The 22,309-nt window shown below is 37.4% G+C and overlaps 1 protein-coding gene and 1 long non-coding RNA gene across 3 annotated transcripts in view; one reads left to right on the top strand and one right to left on the bottom strand.

Annotated features, from left to right (window-relative positions):
* Window positions 1-22,309, bottom strand: part of FCHSD2 (FCH and double SH3 domains 2) — a 167,244-nt gene that overhangs the window by 31,014 nt on the left and 113,921 nt on the right. Inside the window, exons 9-11 of one of the 2 annotated variants that reach the window (XM_074816521.1) lie at window positions 13,380-13,502; window positions 9,057-9,152; window positions 7,958-8,029 (exon numbers count right to left, since the gene is read on the bottom strand). In XM_074816521.1, coding sequence (XP_074672622.1) covers window positions 7,958-8,029; window positions 9,057-9,152; window positions 13,380-13,502 — 291 coding nt within the window. The remainder of the gene's footprint in view (window positions 1-7,957; window positions 8,030-9,056; window positions 9,153-13,379; window positions 13,503-22,309) is intronic. The other variant, XM_074816522.1, reaches the window with a different exon arrangement.
* Window positions 9,170-22,304, top strand: LOC141919932 (uncharacterized). The gene is made up of 4 exons (XR_012622173.1): window positions 9,170-11,505; window positions 13,022-13,114; window positions 17,874-17,949; window positions 19,623-22,304. It is a non-coding gene; the product is annotated as an uncharacterized LOC141919932 (long non-coding RNA).

The raw sequence follows: 22,309 nt of genomic DNA on the forward strand, positions 1-22,309 counted from the left end.
AAATTAACACTCAAGAAGAGTATGTTTAGTGCTGTTCAAAACAAACAGAGGTTGCGTATGCACGTGTGAAAGAAATGACCGTTTCATTAATTTCTCACTCTCTATGGTTCAAAAGACAGGATTTCTCTTCATCAGGTGTAGTGTGAAACCAGAGAAGATCCCACAAGTATGAAAAAGTTGTTTAGGAAGGAGAAATTCAAGATTAATTAGCAGGAAAAGGGTAAGAAAGCAGAAAGACAAGGAATTATTTTCAGGCTAGCTAAGAAGCCTGCAGCTGATGCAGAAGAAGAGATGGTGTTATCAGGTATTTTAGCAGGCAAAGTGGTAAGAGTTGTGTCAAGGAAGGAAAACAATTTTAATACCAGCATTTGGTATAGACTGGAGTCAAATCAAGAGATACCAGGAAGCAAACCAAAGTGATATTGAAAGCAAGATTTTTATGCCTTTAGATTAAACTGCCCTCGTGGGAGAGGCAATAATACTAACTTATGCTAACTTCCTATCAAAGGATTTAATTGAAAATGAGGCAAAAATTGGTTCAGCTTGTTATTTTGTTCAGCTAAGCTCCTTTTCATCAAAATTGAATCTGGCCTTTATTCTTAGTCATCCTCTTATTACAAGAGAGTTGGGGGTAGCGGATTCAAGGGGTTGTGAAAGAGATGATTGTGGTAGAGGCAAGGGAGGGAAAGCAAGACAACGCCTACATACACACACAAACACACACACTCCCACCATAGGGCTCTGAAATATACCTAATGCATACATTAATAGACATTAAAAGAGGGGTGGAGGGGAGGTAGCATCCGTGTGTTGCTCACAGTGAGCAAAAAAACCCCCAAGAGGCTTTTACAATCCGGTAAAAATTGTCAAGATATTTTAGCTCAAAGCCAGAAACGAGTATTTCCATGAAGTTCACCCCCTGGAGCGGGACAGAGCCACAAGGGCCATGTCAATCGTATTTTCAAAGTAAAAGGAACTGTTAGACAAGATGTAGAGCAGCCCAGAAGAGGAGGAGGTAAGTTATAAGCACGTGGTTGGCTCTGGCACAAAGAGGCAGGAAGGCAAAGCTGCCTACCAAGCAAAGAACAAACAGGTGAAGCTCTCTTCACCCATCCCCTCAATTTAAATATTAAGTTGGCTTTTGCCCGCTTATATATGATCATGTTTCTTCATTGCTGTTTGACCTCCTTAATTACCTAAGTTAAGCTACTGCACTAGGTCATTGCAAAATGTAAAGAGAACAAACACATGGATTTGTTTAGGCACATCCAATCCTTAAAATAACATTTGACCTCAGTTTTTTCCAGCTTCTTCCAGCTGAGTCTTAACAGCTGCAAACCTGAGCGGAATCGTTTGACATTGCCTCTCCCCTATAAAACATCTCATAATGAATTTTCAGTGTTCCCATTGGTCTTGCTCCTACTCAGCATCTCATTTTCATTAAGAAAGAATACTGACTTCTATTTAGTCTCTTGATAACCTTCTGGATTATCCCAAGTGTGCTTCTGGTTTTTAATCTATTTATCAAAAGCACTTGACCGAAAAATGAATGCAAACTTTGTGGCTGCTCCTAAGGGCATACTAAAAGAGAAATGATTTGTTATTGGATCAGAGTGGTTATATTAGTTATTCATAAAGCAGTATTGTATTGAAGCAGATCTCACCCTTGCTTAAAGGTCTAAAAATAAACAACATAAAAATGGGGTAATAAAAAGAGTTGGGGAGAAACCTAGAGCTGTGATCTGTGTTGATACCAAAAATATAAACAAAAGCAGGAGACAAGATCTAGAGGCAAAATTTAGTCTCCTGGGGAAGAAGCTGGAAACAGGGACTCCTGTGCTGGACAAGACCAGAGACAGCAGTGGAAACACACAGTCTGAATACTTGGCCGAGAAGACGGCGCAAGGAGAAAGGTTTCAAACCCATCAGGACTTGGAATGCTTCCGGAACAAATGGAGCTGGTATGGCATGGAGGGACTTCACCTGGTCTGTAAAAGACCAAGCTGCTGGCACTTAAGAAGACCGTGAAGAAACTCATAAGTAGAAGAGCAGTAGTAAGCTGGAATGGAAGAGTACATGCTTCAGGAGGACCTCAAGGATGACCTGAGAAGTCTGTATCCTCAGGTAAAGATAAACAGGCTAGAGGGGTACATCAGGTAGGAAACGAAAAACCAACTGCCACTTAGGTAGGTATGAAGAAGGAGCTAAACCAGAGATTTATCTGCTATAGACATAAAAATCAAAATTGTAAGGAAGAAGGTGGGGCAACTGAAGTGTCTGGTCTTAACCTGATTTACTAAATTAAGCACTTGCTTAAATGTTTTTAGGACTGGAACTCGGTGGTGGTAAGATGTCCAGTGACTCAATTTAACCTCTTCCAAAAAAGAGGGAAACCAAAACCACTCACCATGGCCAAGGAATGAAGGAAGAGCCAAAAAACCTGAGCTAAACATAGATGGACATTCTGCTGTTCTCTCAGGGTTTAGATTACAGTGAAAGCAGTGTTTAGTGCTAAAAATTCAATCGCACAACCAACAGAAAGTACTAGACGACTCCAACCAGCTAAAGAGCTTACAGGCTGGCAATGTTGGTTCTTAAATTAACAAATGCATTTGGTCAGTAGACACATGTCGCTTCTCCATTTTTGTCTGAAATGTTGTTGCAGGTGCAGAAGCTCCCTTATGACAGGGACAAACACACAGCTTGCATTCTCTTATGTATGCAGTTATATCTGGATGCAGATGGCACATGCACAGTTTTTGGAGCAAAAAAAAAAAAAAAAAGTTGGCTCCTTATTTTTGTAGCTGAAGACTAAAAAAGTTCACTTCAAAGGAAAAACGTAGTAAACATTTATTGCATGCAAATCGCCAACACAAAACACACCTAAAAATCATAGCCATTTCTTTTAAAGAGGTGAAAATAAGACGTTACCATGCCAATGTTGAAAAGCAAGCTCAACCTCATGATCAACACTTCTCAGGAGGAGGAAGGAATATGCATGACATTTTTCACACAACTCAAGAGCTAAACACAGCAGTTATAAGAAAATCGTGAGTCAAGTTTGGTGCTCGTTTTAATTGAGCTAATTTAATTTTAGTTTTGCCAAGAGTGAGCTAGGACTGACTTGCATTTCAGTAAATTTTCAACGTTACAAACAGGACACCCCCCGATCTTTAAAAATAAAGGTTATTTGCATACAGCGTTGGGTTTTTTCTACTCAAAAGAATAAAAAAAGTACCTACATCCACTATTAATAAGTCACATAAACCTCTGTACATATGTTTCGATAAAACTAAAACCAAACCAACCTACTACTGCTGCTTTATATAACCACATTCTGGTTTTTAATCTAATAAATTAACGTCTCACAGTGGTGAGTGCTGGGCGCTGCAGAAGGGTAAGGAACATCCTATCAGGGGATAGAGAAAATAATTACATTTAAACTCATCACAGGAAAGATGGTTCTGGGATATCTGAAGAGAGAAAGGGGATCCTGGGACTTTTTGACATCATCTGGGCTGAAAAATAGTCCCACCATGATTGCATGTTTTTTACTAAAGAATTTTTCTATAGCAAAATATTTAAATCCCAACAAATAGTGAAGCTATTGTCTGACATCTGGTGTAACTGAAACTCTCCTTACTGAAAGTACCCATGAAAGGGACAGTTGTACAGCCATATGCATGAAATAATTTATCCGTTGGTTTTTAGGGGGCTGTTTATTTTTAATTCCAGTTCAATAATTATTTTGGGGGGGTCACTGACCGTTAGCTAGAAATCTCCTCTGAAACACACTATGTACGCAGACTGTTGCAGCAGCTGATGCCAAACATTTTAGGATCGGGTTGTTGTAAAGGCTGTAGATCTGGTTTTTCCCATCTCTGTTCTGGGGGTTTTTTGGGGTTGGGTTTTGGTTTTTTTTTTTTGGAAAGACTAGAATCTTAAAAGTACTGTTTTTTGTTATATGTCAGTGATTAATACAGCTTTGTTGTTCCTAGCGCCTGATGGTTTTGTATTAAGCACTTTGTTATATAGCAGAGATTAAAAGCCACAAATATTGTTTTAAATTTTAATCTTATTTATTTTTAAGTTTTTAATCTTCACACTGAAATTCATTTTGAAATTAGTGCAGTATATTTTTGTTAGTGTACCTCCAATTCTCACCCTCATAATTATTCTCATTTGCCACAGCTATCACAGCAGCTGCATTCACATCCAACTTTTCCAAAAATCTATCGTACATTCTATTACAACTAGAAATATAGAAAAATTGCTCTCATTAGGTAACCAAAGGAAAAAAAGAGTAACTTTTGAATCAACTCTGACACAGAGAAATTGATTTCAAATGCAATATAAACAAAGATCTATTTCTTAAGTGGCCACTTCTTTCAAGTATTACTTCTGCTCTCTAGTCTCACTGTTAGAAATTATTCAGAGCTTTGCTTAAACAGTGTTTCCCAATTGTAAAAAGAAGAATACTAACAGCGTGCTCTCTAAATTAAAATAAAATCAACTAGGTAGTGAGCCAATTTCAGCTCATACTTTAAGGAAATCAGAAACGATGTTAACATGCAACCCAAGATAAGAGACCCAGTAACTCTAAGGTGTGGCCTTTCCCTTTTCTTTAAACTAAACTTTCAATATCAACCACAAATATGAGTATTATATCTCAGACCTTTTTTTAACCATGACTGGGGTGGGAGGAATTAAGTAAAATTGGTTTTAGTCACGTCAGCCATGCACAAGACGTGTCAAGTTATATAGGGAATGTACAGCTTTGCCAGGCTCCCACTTGCATCTCCTGAACATTTCTTTACCTGAATGGCTGTATTTCTCCTCAGCCATAATTCCTAATATTTTATACATTGATAAAATTAAATCATAACTTTTTTTTTCTTATATTCAGCTTCAAAAAAGTTATAGTTAAAACCAGTCACTTTGTTCTGGTATCAAGAGCACAGACTGCTCTAAATACAGAAAAAGTAGTGCATTCTCTGAACTTGTTAGTTTGGGCTTACTTAGGTGAGGGATTATTTTTTACTAGCAGTTTATATTTCATGAGCTTTTTTGTACTTGAATATTTCTATCAAACAAAAATGTTTACATTCAATAATTACAAAAAAGAATGTTATTTAGAAAACAAAGGTATTTTAAAATATTTAAAAATATTTAATACTAAACAAGTCTTAAATATATTTTAAATATTTAAATAAATTCAGTAGTAAATGCTGAAATGTGTAAATACCTCTGCATGCATGCAGAAACCTGGTAAAAGAAAGTCTTACAAAGCAGAGCCCTCGACTGAGTCCTGATTCCCATTTTTGGGAATTTCTGTTTACTTTCAAATCCCTGAGCACTTGCAGAATTGAGAACACGTGCCTTGCCACAAGCAAGAATGATGTCCTTTTTTTAAGTATATCTTATATAACTTATATATTACAGCTTAATATAAGCTGCTCAAGATATTCTTCTGCAATAGTGAAGTGAAATTCATCTTTATTCTCACAATCTATCCACAGAACTTGTACCTCCAAGTAACAAGGGGTGAAACTGCAAAACTTTCCACTGATCTGAGATGATTTTTTTCTGCAAATTACACTGAGAAAAATATTTTTTTTTCATGTCGATAAGCTGTCATACAAATCAGATTTGGCTCTATTTTTTACTTGCGTGCTCAAAGAAAACGACAGCATCAGTAATATAAGGGGAAACTATAGTCACAGGCGACATGTAGATAAAAAACAGGAAAAAGACCTCAAAAGTTTAGTGTCAGCTTTTTGTTGCCATTATCCTCTCGCATTATGGACATGCTCTTTGTCAGCTGGCTCATTTTCTCACATGATAACACGCAGTTCAAGGAAAAAGAATCTTTTCCAAACAGGAAACAGAGAAAAGCTGGCTAATTTCCTTTATATTTTGTCCTGTTCTTATGGCTAGAGCTTATCTGTGAAGCATGGGGACAGTATGTTTTCAACACGATAGATTTCTGCGGACTTAATAAATATCACTTGCCTCATGGGAGGATGTTTGATGATTAAACTGTCACTACACTGAATACAGCGTGTGTAAGGCCAGCATGTGCTCACTGGCTTTTCTTGTTAGGCTAAAGGTATTTCAGAAGACTCTCCATCTTGCTGTTCATAAAGGCCCAATCCATTTTGGGAATTTATTAATGATTTCTTACTGAATACTTTTAAAACAAACCATTTCCTTAAGGGGAAATGGTTTGTTTTAAAAAATGTTAAAAACTTCCTTTTTTAAATTATGAATTTATGTTAGTCAAAATTAATGGAGACACTGAAACAATCTAAATAATTCAGTAACATGAACAAATGTATGATGTTAAGATCAAAACAATTTTTTAGATAATGGAAAATAGTAGTGGGCTTCTCTTTGTGGACACTCAAGAGTCTACGTTTCAGCCAGTGTTAGTGGAATGTTGGGGAAACAAAAAATCCTGAAAAACTGATGGAAAACCATTTCATACCTACCTTTCTTAGGAACAGTCTCTTTTGGAGGCTCTGACTGTGCACATTGAGAGTATTTTGAAAGGACATTGAGCTGAGGGTTTTGTACCTGACTCAAGGATTGCATGGCAATCCATTCTGTGTTACTCCTTGACAACAGCTCTACCCTCAAAACAAAATTTTAAGATGGACCACGTAAAACTAGAATTTACAACAGCATTCACAGCTTTCCATGTAGGTGAGTTCCACATCCAGATTGCTGATAACATTCTTGCCTACAATACTCAAAATTTCATTCCAGTAATACTTAAATGCTCCAAACTTTGACCCCAGTTACAGTGGATCGGGTATTTAGTCTGAAGAGAGGCCATAATTTGTTCTTGGAAAAGGTTAATATTAAACATTTGATTAGATGTATTAATCACTCTACTTAGATTTCTGCCAGTGTTAGTCTTTGGTGTGAAAATTATCATGCATAACCCACAAAAACTAAAAGCCAACTGATAATCTCTGCAGATCATCTACAAAGAGAGTATGTGGCAAAAGAATGCTTGATAATGGTTCTTCAAATAAATGTCATTCGCTTCATTAGAAAACATCCAGTTTCTGACAAACTCAAAAGCCTGAGCAAAAGGTCTCATTCTCTTGTGCTCACTGATTAAAAATGGTGAATGTGTAACCTGCAATTGCCCAGGTAGGATCCTGTTAGCTGAGCATAATTATATGGATCATAAAGAAGCCTGCATAATTTATTTATTTTGTGAGAATTAGTTACAGCGTAAGCAGCTAGAAGCTCAAAAAAATGCAGTGCAATGAAGAAATGCAGTCATTCTACAGCCCATGTGGGTTAGGCAAGTAAAGAAGTCACTGCATCTGAGGTCCCGAGACAGCTTTAGACATGAACAACCCATTCGCTGCCTTCTGAGAAGCTCCTGGAGTTGAGCAGTACAGGCAGCGCACATGTACACTGTCAGACCACACAAGTGCCATGTCAAAGAATCATGTAATTTTTCATGTTGAAGAGTTTAATAAGAGTGAATTACAGTTCCATTTTACATGGGGATAGCCCTCTGGAAAAAGAACAAAATTAAATTAGTAATAGGACTGCATTTCATCAGTGCATACTAATAGCCTCCAGTTGTTATACAAGCTTCCCCATCCACATTAGAGAAGTAACCAATTACACACATCACTATCTTGAGCTGTGAAATTTTAATTCATGCCCCCAAAAGATTAGAATATCAATTACAAATGCTGTGCAAGTGCAAAAGATAAGTGTGAAGCTGATCCCCACAAATAACACAGTTAAATTGCTTTTTCCTTCTTCAACTTAAGTCTTATTGCAGAAAAAGCTGTGCTTTTTTTCATTTTATATATATATTATGCATTCTGTTGCCACCTCTACATGAGAGTAAATTCAGCATCCCGAGTCACATGCATAGCGATAAGGACACAAATGCCAAAGGCTGATTGTAAATACTACAATATACCTCTGCTATAGTCATTCTCATAGCACTGACAGGTGAGGGCTCAATATCCACCAGCTGAACTGCATTAAAACTCTAGATGCAGAGATTGCACAAGGATGAAAACACACAGCAGCAAAGGTTAGAAAGGCAGGGCAAAGACAGAAAGATTCTGCTCAATGTATTAAGATCAACCTAAATCTTTATGGAAATAACTGACTCTATACAAAGGAGCTGGAAGAAAAATCAAAATCACAGTTTGTTAAAATGAAAAGACAAAGAAAACTGTGTTACAGATGTTAGTATGTCTGGAAAAATCACTCTTGCATATCTATTAACACGGTTCTTGAATTTAATCACCCGAACTGGAAATCAAGACATTTCTGTCCAAGTCAGTTTACTTATGAATTCAAGCAATAAAAAGCTGCACAAGGTTAACTTTTTTAAAGATCTAGACTTACTTTAAACTGCTATTTCTTAAAATAACATTAGTAACGTTGGTGGGACATCAACAACCCACTTCTGTTAAAGTGCTGTTTGGAAATGTATTTACACACCATGATTTACTCAATTTCAATATCATTAAAGACTGCTTTGGAAGCAACACACACACCAAAATAATATTTTCTGAGATGAGTTCGAAATGCAGTGTTTTAACAGTACTCTTTTTAAATCAAGAACAACTTCTTCTACGTATCTATAGGTATTCCTCAAGTAGTTTAGAGGTATATGGACACCTTATTTGGCTTAGCATCACACAACCCAGTATTAGTGAATATTACCAGAACCTTGCTGGCGTGATGAAAAGCTAACAAAATGTAGTAAGAATTACGCTGAAAGCAGAGAAACACAGGCCTGCTCTAGTCACAATCTGGAAGCAAAAAAAAAGATTCAGCTCTTCTGTGGATGACACTGAGCCTGTTTGATGCTTTTGTTACGATTACCCACCTACTGCAAGCAGAGCTGGTGGAATCAGGCCACTCTCCCTTTCTTTTCCAAAAATATAGCACGAAGTTAAACCAGACTGGGATACCAGTGAATGCTATTCTCTTACCCATTTATAATAACATTCTTAAAAATAGAGCGAGAACAAATGAATCGAGGAATTCAGCGGGGTTCTTACAGTGTCACTGTCACTTGGTTGGAACTGGAAAGGCTGCGGTTTGTGAAACACAGAGTTCTCTTGTAAAAACAGCTGTAGATTGTAATCCCGCACCACCTGAGAAAATAAAAAATGCCATTTAGATTTGTTATTTTGTAAACTTAAAAACATCCTGTATGGCAAAATTAGGGCAGCGTTTCAAACGGAGATCAAATCTGCAGCAGAATCTTGACTGCAACAAAAGGAAACACAGGAGCTGATTCTGGGCAGTACTACCCATGGTTAGTCAGAAGTGACTGGCAGGACACACACTGGATGACAAAGACCTAAAATATGTCTGCCATGAACCTATGAAAAATACCACAAAGGCAAAAAAGCCAAGGGGAAAAAGCCAACTATCAAGTATAGAGTATGTGGTGTCACCACCATAAATATTTTTCTCTTGTGCACAGTTCCTTCTTAAGCTGAAATGTCTTATTTCTACACAAATTATTACTTGTGGGAGCTGAAAAGACTATTTGGAATAACGCATACAAAATCAGTTGCAAAATTCATCTCTTTTTATTAAATTGCTTTCAGAGAAAACTCTCAAAGCTTGTATTTTGGTACACCAAAACTACTTCAGCTACTAAATGTGTTTAATGATACATTTCAGACAGCATGACATATATCCCTAAACAAATCTCTTATGTCACAATTTACACATATTTATGAAGAAAAACTCAGTGATTGCAATATGAAAAAAATGCTATCGCTGGTTGAAGAACTCTTAGAGAGTATTCACTGCTTCAATTGATGAAAATGCATAAATAGCAGCATGAAATTATAAAAATCTACTACAAACTGAGGGTATAAATGTACAGAAGTGTATAATAAAGATGGTATTTATCCAGAAATAGCAGCAGCATTGTATATGACTGAGAATTCTGATTACATTGTATGTACAATGGTAAATACAACATGTTCTCTAATGCATCAAAATGTTGATGCTTGTGTTACTGAAATACTGAACTGTAAAAAATTAATCTTCAGTTAAAGAACGTAAATAGTCCTCCAGGGCCAATAATAACGCACTCATTTAAAACAGTAAAGTACATGATTACTGCACCAATTTGAGCAGCTGAACGTAAACATATTCAAATGCATAGAAAACATACAGAGAAGGCATACAGGGAGTCTATACTAGGAACTCCCATAAATAGAAATTCAGAAAATGCTAAAGGAGGAATCATCTGCAGCTTCAGATAATGCTCAGCACTGACCATGGCACTGAGATCATTTCTGTTAAACTGCTCCAGTCTTCACACAGTCCTTTAGATATACGTGAACACCGACCACAGCACACAACTCTGTGCCGTGTCAAATATATGTAACTATTTCAAACCAACTTCAATTAGAAAAAACCCCAAAGCGTAGTTACTGAGGACGTGAAAACCTATAGTTACTTTAATGCAACACGCTTTCACTGTAGACCTCTAACTCAAAAGCAAAAGCAACTCAACTCAAAAGCAACTCAGTTCTTCAAAGAAGAAAAACCATCTTTACAACAGCACTCCTAAGAAATTTTCCCTCAAAGCAACAATACTTATAAATGAGAACAACTGTTATCATAACGTGAAACTTGGGAGAGTGTGTAAGTCCAGCAACCCTGGAGCATTCTGCAGGATATATTTGACAATTGTTAGAAACAAAATAAAAAGACTCCTAAGCAACATCGTATTCTCAGGATTAAGCAGCAACTTTTCCAAATAGACTTCCTGTTATTCAGAAATTAAGTCAACGTTCTTACACAGTTTCTTTGTGAAGTCAATGTCAACTGACATCTTAAAACAGACTTGAAATCAAATGTTAAATATATACCATATGCAGAAAGAAAGCATAGTCAGAGACGTGTAAAAACATAATTATTTGCCCTAGGTTGGTGAAGCTTCTTACCAGAAACATCACAGAAATGTTATTCAAAACAGCAAATGGAATTTCAGAAAATGTTCCAAAGAAAATCAGATTTTTTCCAAAAGAGAAGTGCAAGAAGAACAAGTCTTGAATAAGATCGTTCAAGGATGAAAAGGAAGTTAAATTGCATTTTCATATGCTCAGTGTCAGAGAGTAGTATTTCCTGGACAGGCCAGAGGAATGCCATGGGTCACCCCAACCTAGCCGTAATAAAACCTCCAAAGTTGCAACAAATGATGCTACAATAAACTGTGAAAAACCTTCATTTTATATGGAAAATTTAGTTTTGAGATGTTTCCCTCAAACTGTGAAAAACCTTCATTTTATATGGAAAACTTGTTTTTGAGATGTTTCCCTCAAACTGTGAAAAACCTTCATTTTATATGGAAAACTTGTTTTTCAGATGTTTCCCTCAGTCTGGATGAGCTTTAGATGACTGACAATCTCCTAAGCAGCTGAGTACAACACTGCCCTGCCCAACCCAAGCAGCCACCTCCGGCTCTCTGACATTCAAGAGGTAAGCAGGCACTTCTGGGAAGCAGATGTAATTTAATTCCATCCTGTAAACAGAAATACAGTTCAGATGGAAAACCAAAAGCATTTCTACCAACGATCTAAGGTGTCTTTTCTAAACGTAGCTTGGCAAACTTGTGATCTTGAACATAAAACTAACAAAGAACAGGCAAAGTACTAAAGAAGCCCAACAAATATTTAAAGTCTTTGCTTTGATGGCAGGCTGGTTTTTATTCCAAATTATTAAATTGCTAACAAATTTGTTCCGTGTTTAACTCTCAAGCTACTTTTGAAACACATGCATGGCTTTCAATATAGAGTTTCTATTCCAGCTTCACTTTGCCTTTTGGAGCTGATTCCTGCAACGTGGACCTGCAGGGAATGCAGAAAGTTCAAAAAAAAGGATGAGCAAAGCCTATGTCTGTGGAATAATCCACTGATTAATGTGTTTAGTAATTAAGAGCAAGACACACATTTTCAGTAGTAATATAATACAAATTTTTCTTCTCTGCATTCTTGAACTGCGAGAAGAAAATTGGTGCCACTGAGCTATAAACCAGTTGTAAAAATCCTGTTCAGACCTGACAGCTGTATTTACAGTTCTGTTCGTTCTCCAGGCATTGTACTAACTTAGTAAGGCCGAAACAGAACTATTTTCCTCAAACATACAGCATGACGCTGTTACTGTGTAAAATAAGCCAGACCTGCAGGCTTCTGGCCGCACAGAGGCTTGCTAACACAAGCTACCACAAGCTCAGCGCACACAAATATACGACCAAGGTATTCCTACGCAAATGAGCTGTTTGGAAATGACAGTTTAGTTAGCTGAAGTCCCAGCCAGGCAGCTCTCCAAGTATTCTGAACATAAAGGATTTAATATAGTACCGAGAAATTAATTATGAATACGTAGACATTATATATAAGCATATTTAGTTAAAAGATTCAAAAAAAGCATTTTGGAGGAAGATACTTTAAGCTGACCTGCATGATATACACCAAGGTAAATTATTGAAAGTCCATTTCCAACAGAAGATAAAATGGTATTTTCATTATCTTTACAGTTGCTGCCAAGTAAATTCAAAGACAAGCTAGCGTGAAGCCAATTTTTAATCCACTCACTTTATATCTAATAAGGTGTGAGTTAGCATGCTTGCAAGTGAATAAGGAACGTGTTAAGTATGTTTTTTTCTACATAATTCCCTGCATAAATGAGCTCTGTTTCCGTGCGGGTGGTTAAGGTAAATGCATAAAGGAATATTGTGACTGCACCAAAGCAGCTCGTTTGAGCTCAATGGCAATTATTTTTTTTTTAGCCCAGCAGATGAATTATTTAAGTATCAAAATTATCCTGGAAGTGATCAAGTATTTCTGATTCTGGCTGCTCGACAAAGCAAACAAACCACGTCTATGACAAGATTCTAATCTGGTTTCTGTATTTGCCATTCTGAATTTAAGGGAGAAAACATCGTAATATTTGGGTTTTAAGTTGACAGTCAATTATTAAGAAATGATCCAAACAGTTTCACAGGGCTTTACTGTGATGGATGACTAATGCAGTTCCAGATTACACAGCGCAGAACTCTCGGCTGCAATTTCTCTTCCAAACATGCAGAGTGAGTATAACTGAACATCTCTTGATCGCTGTTCTCAAAAGATCTTGTACTGTGTAAATGCACTCCTGAGAATGCAATCTGGGTGGCAATAGGAAAAATTCTCCGCAAGAAAACTGTCTAGTTTCTTTTAACTTAATACCACTCAGGGGTAACCAAAAATAATAACCCTTCAGTTTTGTCATTATTTTGGAAGCAAATCTTAAGCCTGGGAACTTATATATGCTGTAAGTATTCAGTTACAAAGGATCATTCAGTAAAAACTTACCCTGCTGGAAGTCTCCAGTAAAAACTGGAATGTGTTTTGTACAGCTTGGCATGTCTCTAGTTCAGTCCTGCTGAATGCCATTAAATAATCCTTAAGGTGATCATATACGTTTCCATCAAGAGCCTGTATGAGGGAAAGAATTCAAGAAAATTAAGAAAAACAGTATGTATTTTCTGTATGATTTATTTGTATTCATGTTTAGATTTGTAAGATGCTCATACTTTTTAAAAAATATATATTTACTTGCAATTATTAGCCCGGATAGTGACAGGTGGATGTCTTTTATTTTTGACCAGGAGGAATGACAGTGCTTTATTTCCATTAGATGGCACCACAGAGCACCGTAACAATATCACGTTATATGACATGATTCCATCCAGTTGTGTAATACGGCCATAGCAGAACAGTGAGGTCAGGTTTGGATAAGTGAATACGCTCAGGGAGATGTCATTTATGTCAAGAAAGGGACCGACTAACTGCAAGGATATGGGGCTTCTACCAGCCAGAGCACTCCTCAAGTCACTGTACCACGCTCCAAATGACATTAGCAAGACACTCAACATACATATGCTTCAGATACACGGCTATTTGCTTATTAAAAACTGCTGATCAACAGCTGCCATTTCATTGAAGCGCAACATATCTCTTTTGTGCACAGAAATACCAAATGCATTAAAAAAAAAATGATCATAAACTTAGTAGTTCCCGGAGGATGACATCAAAGTTCAAAGTCAAAAGCCCTGTTGTGACCAGAACTGAAAAATCACATCATGGCCTAGGTATTTAATGCAAGTTCTGTATTAAACATGTACAACTTGGCAAGTGACTGGCAATTTCACTTAAATATTCAACTCTGGGTATATTTAAATATATATATTTTTAAATATACCAAATTTCACAGATATCCATTTAAATAGTACATTCATTGAAATAGCGTATACCAGATTCCAACAGATTCAAGAATGCATTTCTATATAAAATTGCATTTGATTATTGAAATAATTTTGAAATGTCAGGGGGAAAAAAGGGATGGAACCCCTTAAGAAGTAGTTTCTGCCCCAGTAAAATCAAGCCTAACATTTAAGACAAGGCTAAGAGACATACGTAAATCAGACACAAATCATTCAGAACTTACGACTAACAGAAGCAAAATCAAGCCTAACACTTAAGACAAGGCTAAGACACATGTAAATCAGAACTTATGACTAACAGAAGAGATTTTCCTTCTGCAAAAAAAGTTTCATCCACCATCCGCACACAGCTACAGCAACCACCAGATGAAATTAAAACTTAACATACAGACATCCTCAGTGAAAGATGCTGTGAGGAAAATAATAAAATTGTGCAACTGGAATTCTTGTCTCCAAAATTTTATAACCAAAATCCACTTTATACTACACTATTTTCTTCATCCTCCACCTAGCAAGTGTAAAGCACTTCCGAGCACAGGCTGATTTTTTCTTTCAAACTTAAGACATTAAACCTGCCTCAAACTTGCTAGTGCAAAAACTACGGCCACCAGAAAACAAACAGATAGGCCGCCATGCCAAACCAGCAGCAAACATGGGAATTTCTTTCAAGCCCCCACAATGTAGCCGCTCACTCAGCCATGCTGCCAGCTCCCCGGATCAAAGGCCGGTCTCGCGGGGTCAGCAGCCAGGGCAGCTACTTGAGGCCCCCAGCCACGGGAAGGCTCTGTTAAGCGAAGGAAGACTCACTGGATGGCTGGGAAAGAGCTATAGGTTAACTTCAGGCTCTCACAAGTGATGTCAGCTCTATCAAATACTCCGTTAAGCATCATTTTAAAGAAAGAAAATCTTATTCAAAGAATTGTGTAATAGAGCTTACAGCTAGGATGTTCAATTGATAAAAATGTCAGGAAATCCCCAACCACAAATCCATAAAAAAACCCTACAGCAATACACACACGCAGCTTCAGTCCTTGCCTGTCTCGATATAGGCACAGCTTTACTGGAATTCATCTTGCACCTTTAGTTCATAAGGCATAGTCCTAGGTTAGCACGAGGATTTTAACACTTTCTGTGTTTTTATAACACTAAAGGGATAAGCCTTCAGTATCAGAGTTATATGAGTGCCAAAGTTACCACCCAATTTCAAGGGCATTTATTTTCACACCAAATACACGCAGTCCCAATAGCAGGTCTGTCTTGCACTTTCAGAGAATACAAATGATGTATAAAATTGCCAGGACTGGCTGTGCTCTCAGGAGAATTGCTGCACGACGATGGCAATCCTGAAACTTCCCTACAACAGAACTTGCAGGCATTTATGATTGAGCGTATCTCTTCCTAAAGCTTTTCAGATCAAACACCGGGCTGGAGTGCAACTCTGCTAATAAATGTAAATAAATAGTTTAAACTTGGCAAAGCAATTATAAATGCTCAGTTTGCAAAGCAGCTGTGATTTTTTCATTCCAGTATGCTATAAATGAGTATTTCAGAGCTCACTCCCCCTGCCTTCATATCAAGCCCATATGTTCTTTTTATGTTAAACCCAGCAGGAGGGGTTTATGTCATTTAACTCAAGACTTCTACAGTGCAGACATGTACGTTGGAGTTTGTCACTCTGGGTCCTTTTTAGAGTCAGTGTTGGTAGTTCTGCGGTGTGATTCATCTCCCTCTAAGATAGATGGCTAAAATAGGTCAGATGAAACGCAGCATGCTAAGTGCCTATTCCTCTTCACTGACCGTAAATAGCGCCCAGACAATTAGCTTAGACATACACGTCTACACGGTGGTCATATAAAGCTGGGTGAGATGAAGCCCATCTCAACACGTGTTTATTCTCTGCACCTATTATCTACCCAGCATTAGGGATTCATTCATCTGCAGCTGCATGCTGTAGGAATATAAGTTAATAAGTTAATATTCTAGGAATATAAGAAGATATATAAATATTAACTTCATTTTCCCCACTCCTCTTGCAACGACCACAGCTCTGAAGGTTTTGAGCCAGAACACCCCTGCAGTGTGATATAGAGATATATAAGAAAGAACATCAAAGTGTAGCAAAACATTACGAACCACACAAATCTGTCAGCATGTGAGAAGTGTATTACAGCCTTTCTCCTTTCATTAATTAAAAGCAGTTTCAATATGATGAAGTTCTTAAATACCGATGAGAGCTGCCAGGATTGAAGTTATTAAAGTCAGCGCAATATAACACAGGCATATTTGTCAGCCAAGTAAACCCACGGCTAGTGTGCAGCTCCAACACATGCTAAAAACCTCAGCGTTGCACAGAAAATGTGACATCCCATCAGGTACAGAATTAGAGAGCTGGTTGGTTACAACTTTAAATGATAATGTATCTATTCATTCTATAAAATGGTAATTATTATATCAAGCTGGATATGTTACTATCAAAACAAAAGATTTAACTTGATGAGCTATACGATATAAATTAACATTCATGTGGGATTTTATAATCGGTATCTCATTTACTTAGAAACACTCTGACCCAAACACTGAACATCACAATTTAGGTTTGAAATAAAAAGGTTTTTTTCAATTTCTGATCACACCACTTGAAGGGGAAACTTAAAAAAAAAAATAATTCAAAAAACCCAATACACATTATTCCACTACAATGGCTTTTGTTCTCTTTCTGAATCTCAAAAGATTGCTAAATCACTTACTGTATTACAATCAGACTGAAAAACCTGTCTTCAACCTCAAAAGGAAATCAAGATTTTTTTAAAAAGCAAATCTGGCATCAGAACTAAGATAATATGAAGGTAAGTACCACAGAATTACAATTTCCAAGGATAGAAGAAAGTCAACGTGTTTAAAGAACTAATTTCTTTACAGTGGAATTGTCATATTAAAGGTACAAAACTACTTTCCCACCTGAGTACAAGCTTTAGAAGACAGCAGCTGAAATCAGGACTGAGAAGAACTGAAACTGTTAACAAGGGCAATGGATACACAATTAAATTAAACTGTATTTTTGTAAGAAATCCTTTACATTAATTGAAACCAATAAAATGACATATTGAGGGGTGGACGGGACATGGGATGAGAACATTTTTCTGATTTCAACATAAAGTTTCAAATATAACGTAATTTTCCTAGGAACAAAATTTCAGTCCAAGTTCAGATCATCATTTTGAGGAGGTTTTTCTTTTTAATTCAAGAGATTATATTAAACATTTTAGAGACTTGGATGCATTGGCTTTAATCATTCTACATTCCATGAAGATTTTCTCAAAAGCAAAGATGTAAATAAAACTATTTTAGATATTGTTAGTATATTTGGTTGCCTTTGAGATGTTGTTCTTAATCTAAGATGCTAGTGCATGATGTAGAAAAGATTCGGCGTTGAACATACCATGTTCATTCATGCAACTCACTTCAAGGTCTTTTCAACTAGAACATTTACAGGTCTCAGTCACTCCATTTAAAAATGACCATTTCAGTTTCTGGGAGAAGACAGAGAACAAGCTAAACTACTATGTATTTTTTATTTTAAAAGATTCATACCTTCTCAAATCCCAAAGAAAAAAATGGAAACTATCTAACCCAGACCAGAGTCATGCAAAACCACCGAGGTGAGTCTTCATTTTTATGTCATTTATTTCTGAAATATTCCTGTTATTCATGTTCATCTTGCACAGAAACTGCTAAGCTGTGCTGAAGCTCTGCATGCTATTTTTACACTTTAAACTCAGGTGTTCAAATTAAACCTCTCATTTAGTGATCTGAAACCACCAGGCACCAAAAACTGGACCTTACAGTACTAAGTTAAAAAAACACAATTAAAACCACACTTGTAAAGCCACGTGGGTTTTCACCACCTAATTTACACTAGTCTCATCTGAATCATCACTCCCTAGAAATAATTTTATATTTTCAAACATGGGCGTTTATATTTTTATACTTTTTTGAACTTCCTAAGCCTCACTGGAATCCTGCTCTTTCAATAAGACAATGCTTGTGGATCAAATTAAGTTTTCATTTGTAAACTTCCATCCTTTCGTGACTTGATGCAACTCAACAGTTTACCTGTGCTAATTTTGCCTGCGCTGAGCGTTTAAAACCTTGACAAATGCTTCGTGAGCTGCCACCGCTTTGCCGGAAACAATATAGCTGATGTTGAAGGCAAAGAATTTCCTTAAATGGGTGGAGGTAACATAACAAAATTAGACCTGACCCTACCACACCCGGACTACAGTCTGAAAATGAAAAGATAAGGAAAAAGATTTAAATGAACTGAACAAAAATCATTGTGTTCGTGCAATGATATCTTCTCTGTGAAGTAATGGTATTGCATCACGATAACATGACATATTTTCCTGTTTAGTAATCAAAGCAAACCCCACAAATAAAAAGGGAGATCTGTATCATGGATGCTGCCTTCTATCTATTTCAGGTAGCCTATTAAAAATGGAAATTAAATTCTTATGTCACCCTATTCTCATTTGCATTAGAAACCCTGTTTTATCTACCCCTGATCTGTTCTGTTTTGAAAACAACCTGTAACCCATTAAGAACAGGGACTCTATTTTTCATCCCATATTTTCTGTAACACTACTCCAAACTTATTTAACATTTAAAAAACCCACAATATAAATTACATAACAAGCACGCTACGTGATGCTTTAAACCATGCCTATAATCCATTAAATAAACAGTGCAATCTCACGGATGGTACGGTCTGGGAATTTTCCGTTGAATGATTTTGGTAAATGAGATTCCACGTGTTTTAATTTTTATATGCAAATACCTCAGAATATAAAAAGGAATATAAAAAAGAAAGGGTGGGGTACGTACAATAACAGCTAAATTGTTAACAGGAATTACTACTATTAAGACATTGGCTTAAGCATCCTTCTGGGTCTATGAGAGGTTAAGAACAGAAGTAGTTTGTATGTATTTTATTCCAAGCATAGCAACAGATCTCATATTATTTGACAGTGAAGGATAGAGTATTTTAAAAACTCATCTAAACCTCAGAAGTAATAAAGTCAACAACTTGAATCGTCTGGCTTTGCCGAACTCAGCAGTACTTGGATCAGTGATACGTAACAGCATTTCCCAAGGACATTGGGAGAGAAAGGAAGGAAGGACAGGAAGAGCTATCCTTTTCAGTTAACATTCCACAGTGATTTTCCTTTAAAAATGCTGATTCCTGGTAGTAATTTATTCTAGGCATCAATTTCTCCTGATACCTAAAAGGAGTCTTGCTTTCTTTAAGTCGTTTTAAATTCTTCCATCACTGCAGCGTTTGTCACTGCTGAAACACCCTTCTTTTCCATCAAGACAACCTAACGTAGCAGTACATCAGGTCTGTATTTGTCAACAAAACGTGACTTCTATATATAAAATACCAACAAAGCCAAGATCAAAGCAACAGAAGTGTCCCTGAACAGCATGCCTGCAGCGACCGCGTATCGGCTGACAGAAAACCAGTGTGAGCTCCTGCGCTTCTCAGTCATTGCAATCCTGCAGGAACAACTGTGCAGCGTCTGCACCGATCTGAAGTCTGAAGTCTGACTTCAAAATGACGGGAAGCCTGCTGCCTAGACTGCCCTTTACAGGCTCAGCATTTGGTAAAAAACCTATTTTTCTGCTAAACCATACGTGCAAAAGAGAAAGCTGCAAAGAAAAGCTAACGAGAAAAACCTACCCTCTTTGCTGGATCTAAAAGTTAGTACTGAATCTCCTCAGCCAACAAGGAGAAAGGACCATCTAAAGTTAGCTCTGTAAAATCAGAATTTCAAGTTATGCAGCAGTACAGCCCCATAGTTTCCATCCAATGCAAACCAGCTCTAAGCTAAGGCCGTAAAATTCTCTGTATCCCAGGATAATCTTGCACGTCCAAAGCTGCTGTAGTGATAAACCACCTTCCCAGTGAGGTCCAGGTCCAACTCACTCTCAGTGAAGTAACACTTCAGTGGGGTCCCACAAAAGGGAAACACAACTACCCTAAAGAAGATCCATCTGGACAGAGCAAGGAAGGCCACTATTTAATTTGGAGCAGGCAGCTGCTACTCAAAATGCAGAGCTACGAGAGCTGGGACCAGTCCCAAAGAGGCAGGTGTAAAAAGGAGGATGGGACTGAAACTTGGTTTTTCTTAGACAACTGGTGCTACCTGGGATGTGAACAGGGAAAAAGGTTTTCTAAATCGTGATTGAGCTACATCAGCATTTGTTCCTTCCCCAGTGTGTGCACTCCTGTGCAGAATACTGTTCATCTGCTCATGCTGGTCCCTTCAACACTTGGTAAAAATTAAATACTGCGCAAACCCACTCTACTTTTACTTGAATTTCCCAATTAAAGCTGCTTTAGATAGCTTCTTCTGTAACATGGCATCTTCAGCTCTACTCTGGAAGTATTTCAGCAGATACTAACCCTGACAGACAGGTGGACAGCCAAGTGTCCTGGGCACCTCAGTTGTCCTTAACTCCTGGAGCATTTAGTTTCTCTGAATGTCAAACATTTCAGTCACAAAGTAACAGCCAAAACAAACCAAAAAGGTAGTAACTTGCAGACATTTTTATTTTGCTAGTCCTTACTGCACTTAGAGCAAACTCTTCCACCTCCCCAGCCACCAACCTGTTCATATCTCCTTGAAACGAAGAAGATTTTGGCCCAATAACTCAAGAATCCCTACAGAAAGATCCTCTGCCACCTCCCCAGCTTCTCTCTTTCTTGCAGTTTCATAGAAAGTAATTTTAAGGAATTTTTGTAATTGTCTTGCTGTACTGCTGCTATCAAGCTAATCAGCTTCTCCTGTTTCTTTTTATTTTCTTCTTCTTAAATCAACATCCTGCATGACTGCATGTTCTTCAGAAGTACATTCCTAAACAGCCAGCTGTGAACAAGGAAGCGAAAGCTATTCCAGGGACATATCCATACCGCTCAGGAGCAGAGAAATGATAAAAAAAAAATCTGGGAACGAGTGGAAATAGGAAAATCAGATCAAAAGGAAGGAAGAGAATATGTTGAAAAAGACTGCAAAACGTATAAAGTGTCTATTTAAATCAAAGGTTGCAGAAGCTATCTTAGTTTCCTCCTCTCTTCCCCCAACCTAGAGAAGCAGCTTTCATCATGGCAAACACGGGAACAATAAACACTAGAAGACAACAAGTGCCCTGACTTCTGTTTGCTTGCCTTTCAGCTCAGCCCTCATAAACACACTTTGCACTTTCCCTTACCCCAGAGCTTTGTATTTTCTAGTGTCAATAGTTTTGGGCTTGTTTGCAAGTTCTTTGTTTGGTCTCATTAGTCACTTGATGATGGTTCTGCACATCATTTTGTTCCTTTACAATTTAGGCAGGGTCATTGTTTTTAATGACAAAACTTTTGTGGCTGGTGCACTGAAGTCTACTCTGAGCACAGAAAAACATGGAATGCCCACCAGTAGATGCCCATCACCCTCCCCCAATCCAAAGACAAGGTCCCTTTAAAACAAGTATAAGCAGAATTAATGATAATCTTAAGTACTCCTTCCAGATTTGCCTCCACAGATCTCATGGTAGTGCCTTGTAGTTGTCACACTTAATGATGAGGGTCTGGTAGGTGAACGCAGGCATGGAAGGGAATCTCCTTTAGAATTCTTTGCCCCATGAGGCAGACAGCTATGACAGTCACCTGATGAAGACAGCATTAAATTGACACTTCAGGGTTCAAGAATAATTCCGCTTAAATCAGTGGGAATACCCTGATGTGAAAAATCAGATCTTCAAATTTAACCGTATAAGGCTTAAAAAAACCTGGAGGATGAAAACAGAGTCTTTATAATCTAGAAATACACCCACTTCTCCCCAAAGTTTTTAAGTATCATCTCTGAAGACTTCTTGGACCTATTTTGCTTTATCTTTCATAGTACTGGAATAAATCCCAAGGGCATCCTTCTTCTGACATGATTAATTTTTAATAAATTGCACTGATGCAACTGTCTTTGC

Source organism: Strix aluco, chromosome 2 (genome assembly GCF_031877795.1).
Source record: "Strix aluco isolate bStrAlu1 chromosome 2, bStrAlu1.hap1, whole genome shotgun sequence".
In the NCBI taxonomy this organism is placed as follows: domain Eukaryota; kingdom Metazoa; phylum Chordata; class Aves; order Strigiformes; family Strigidae; genus Strix; species Strix aluco.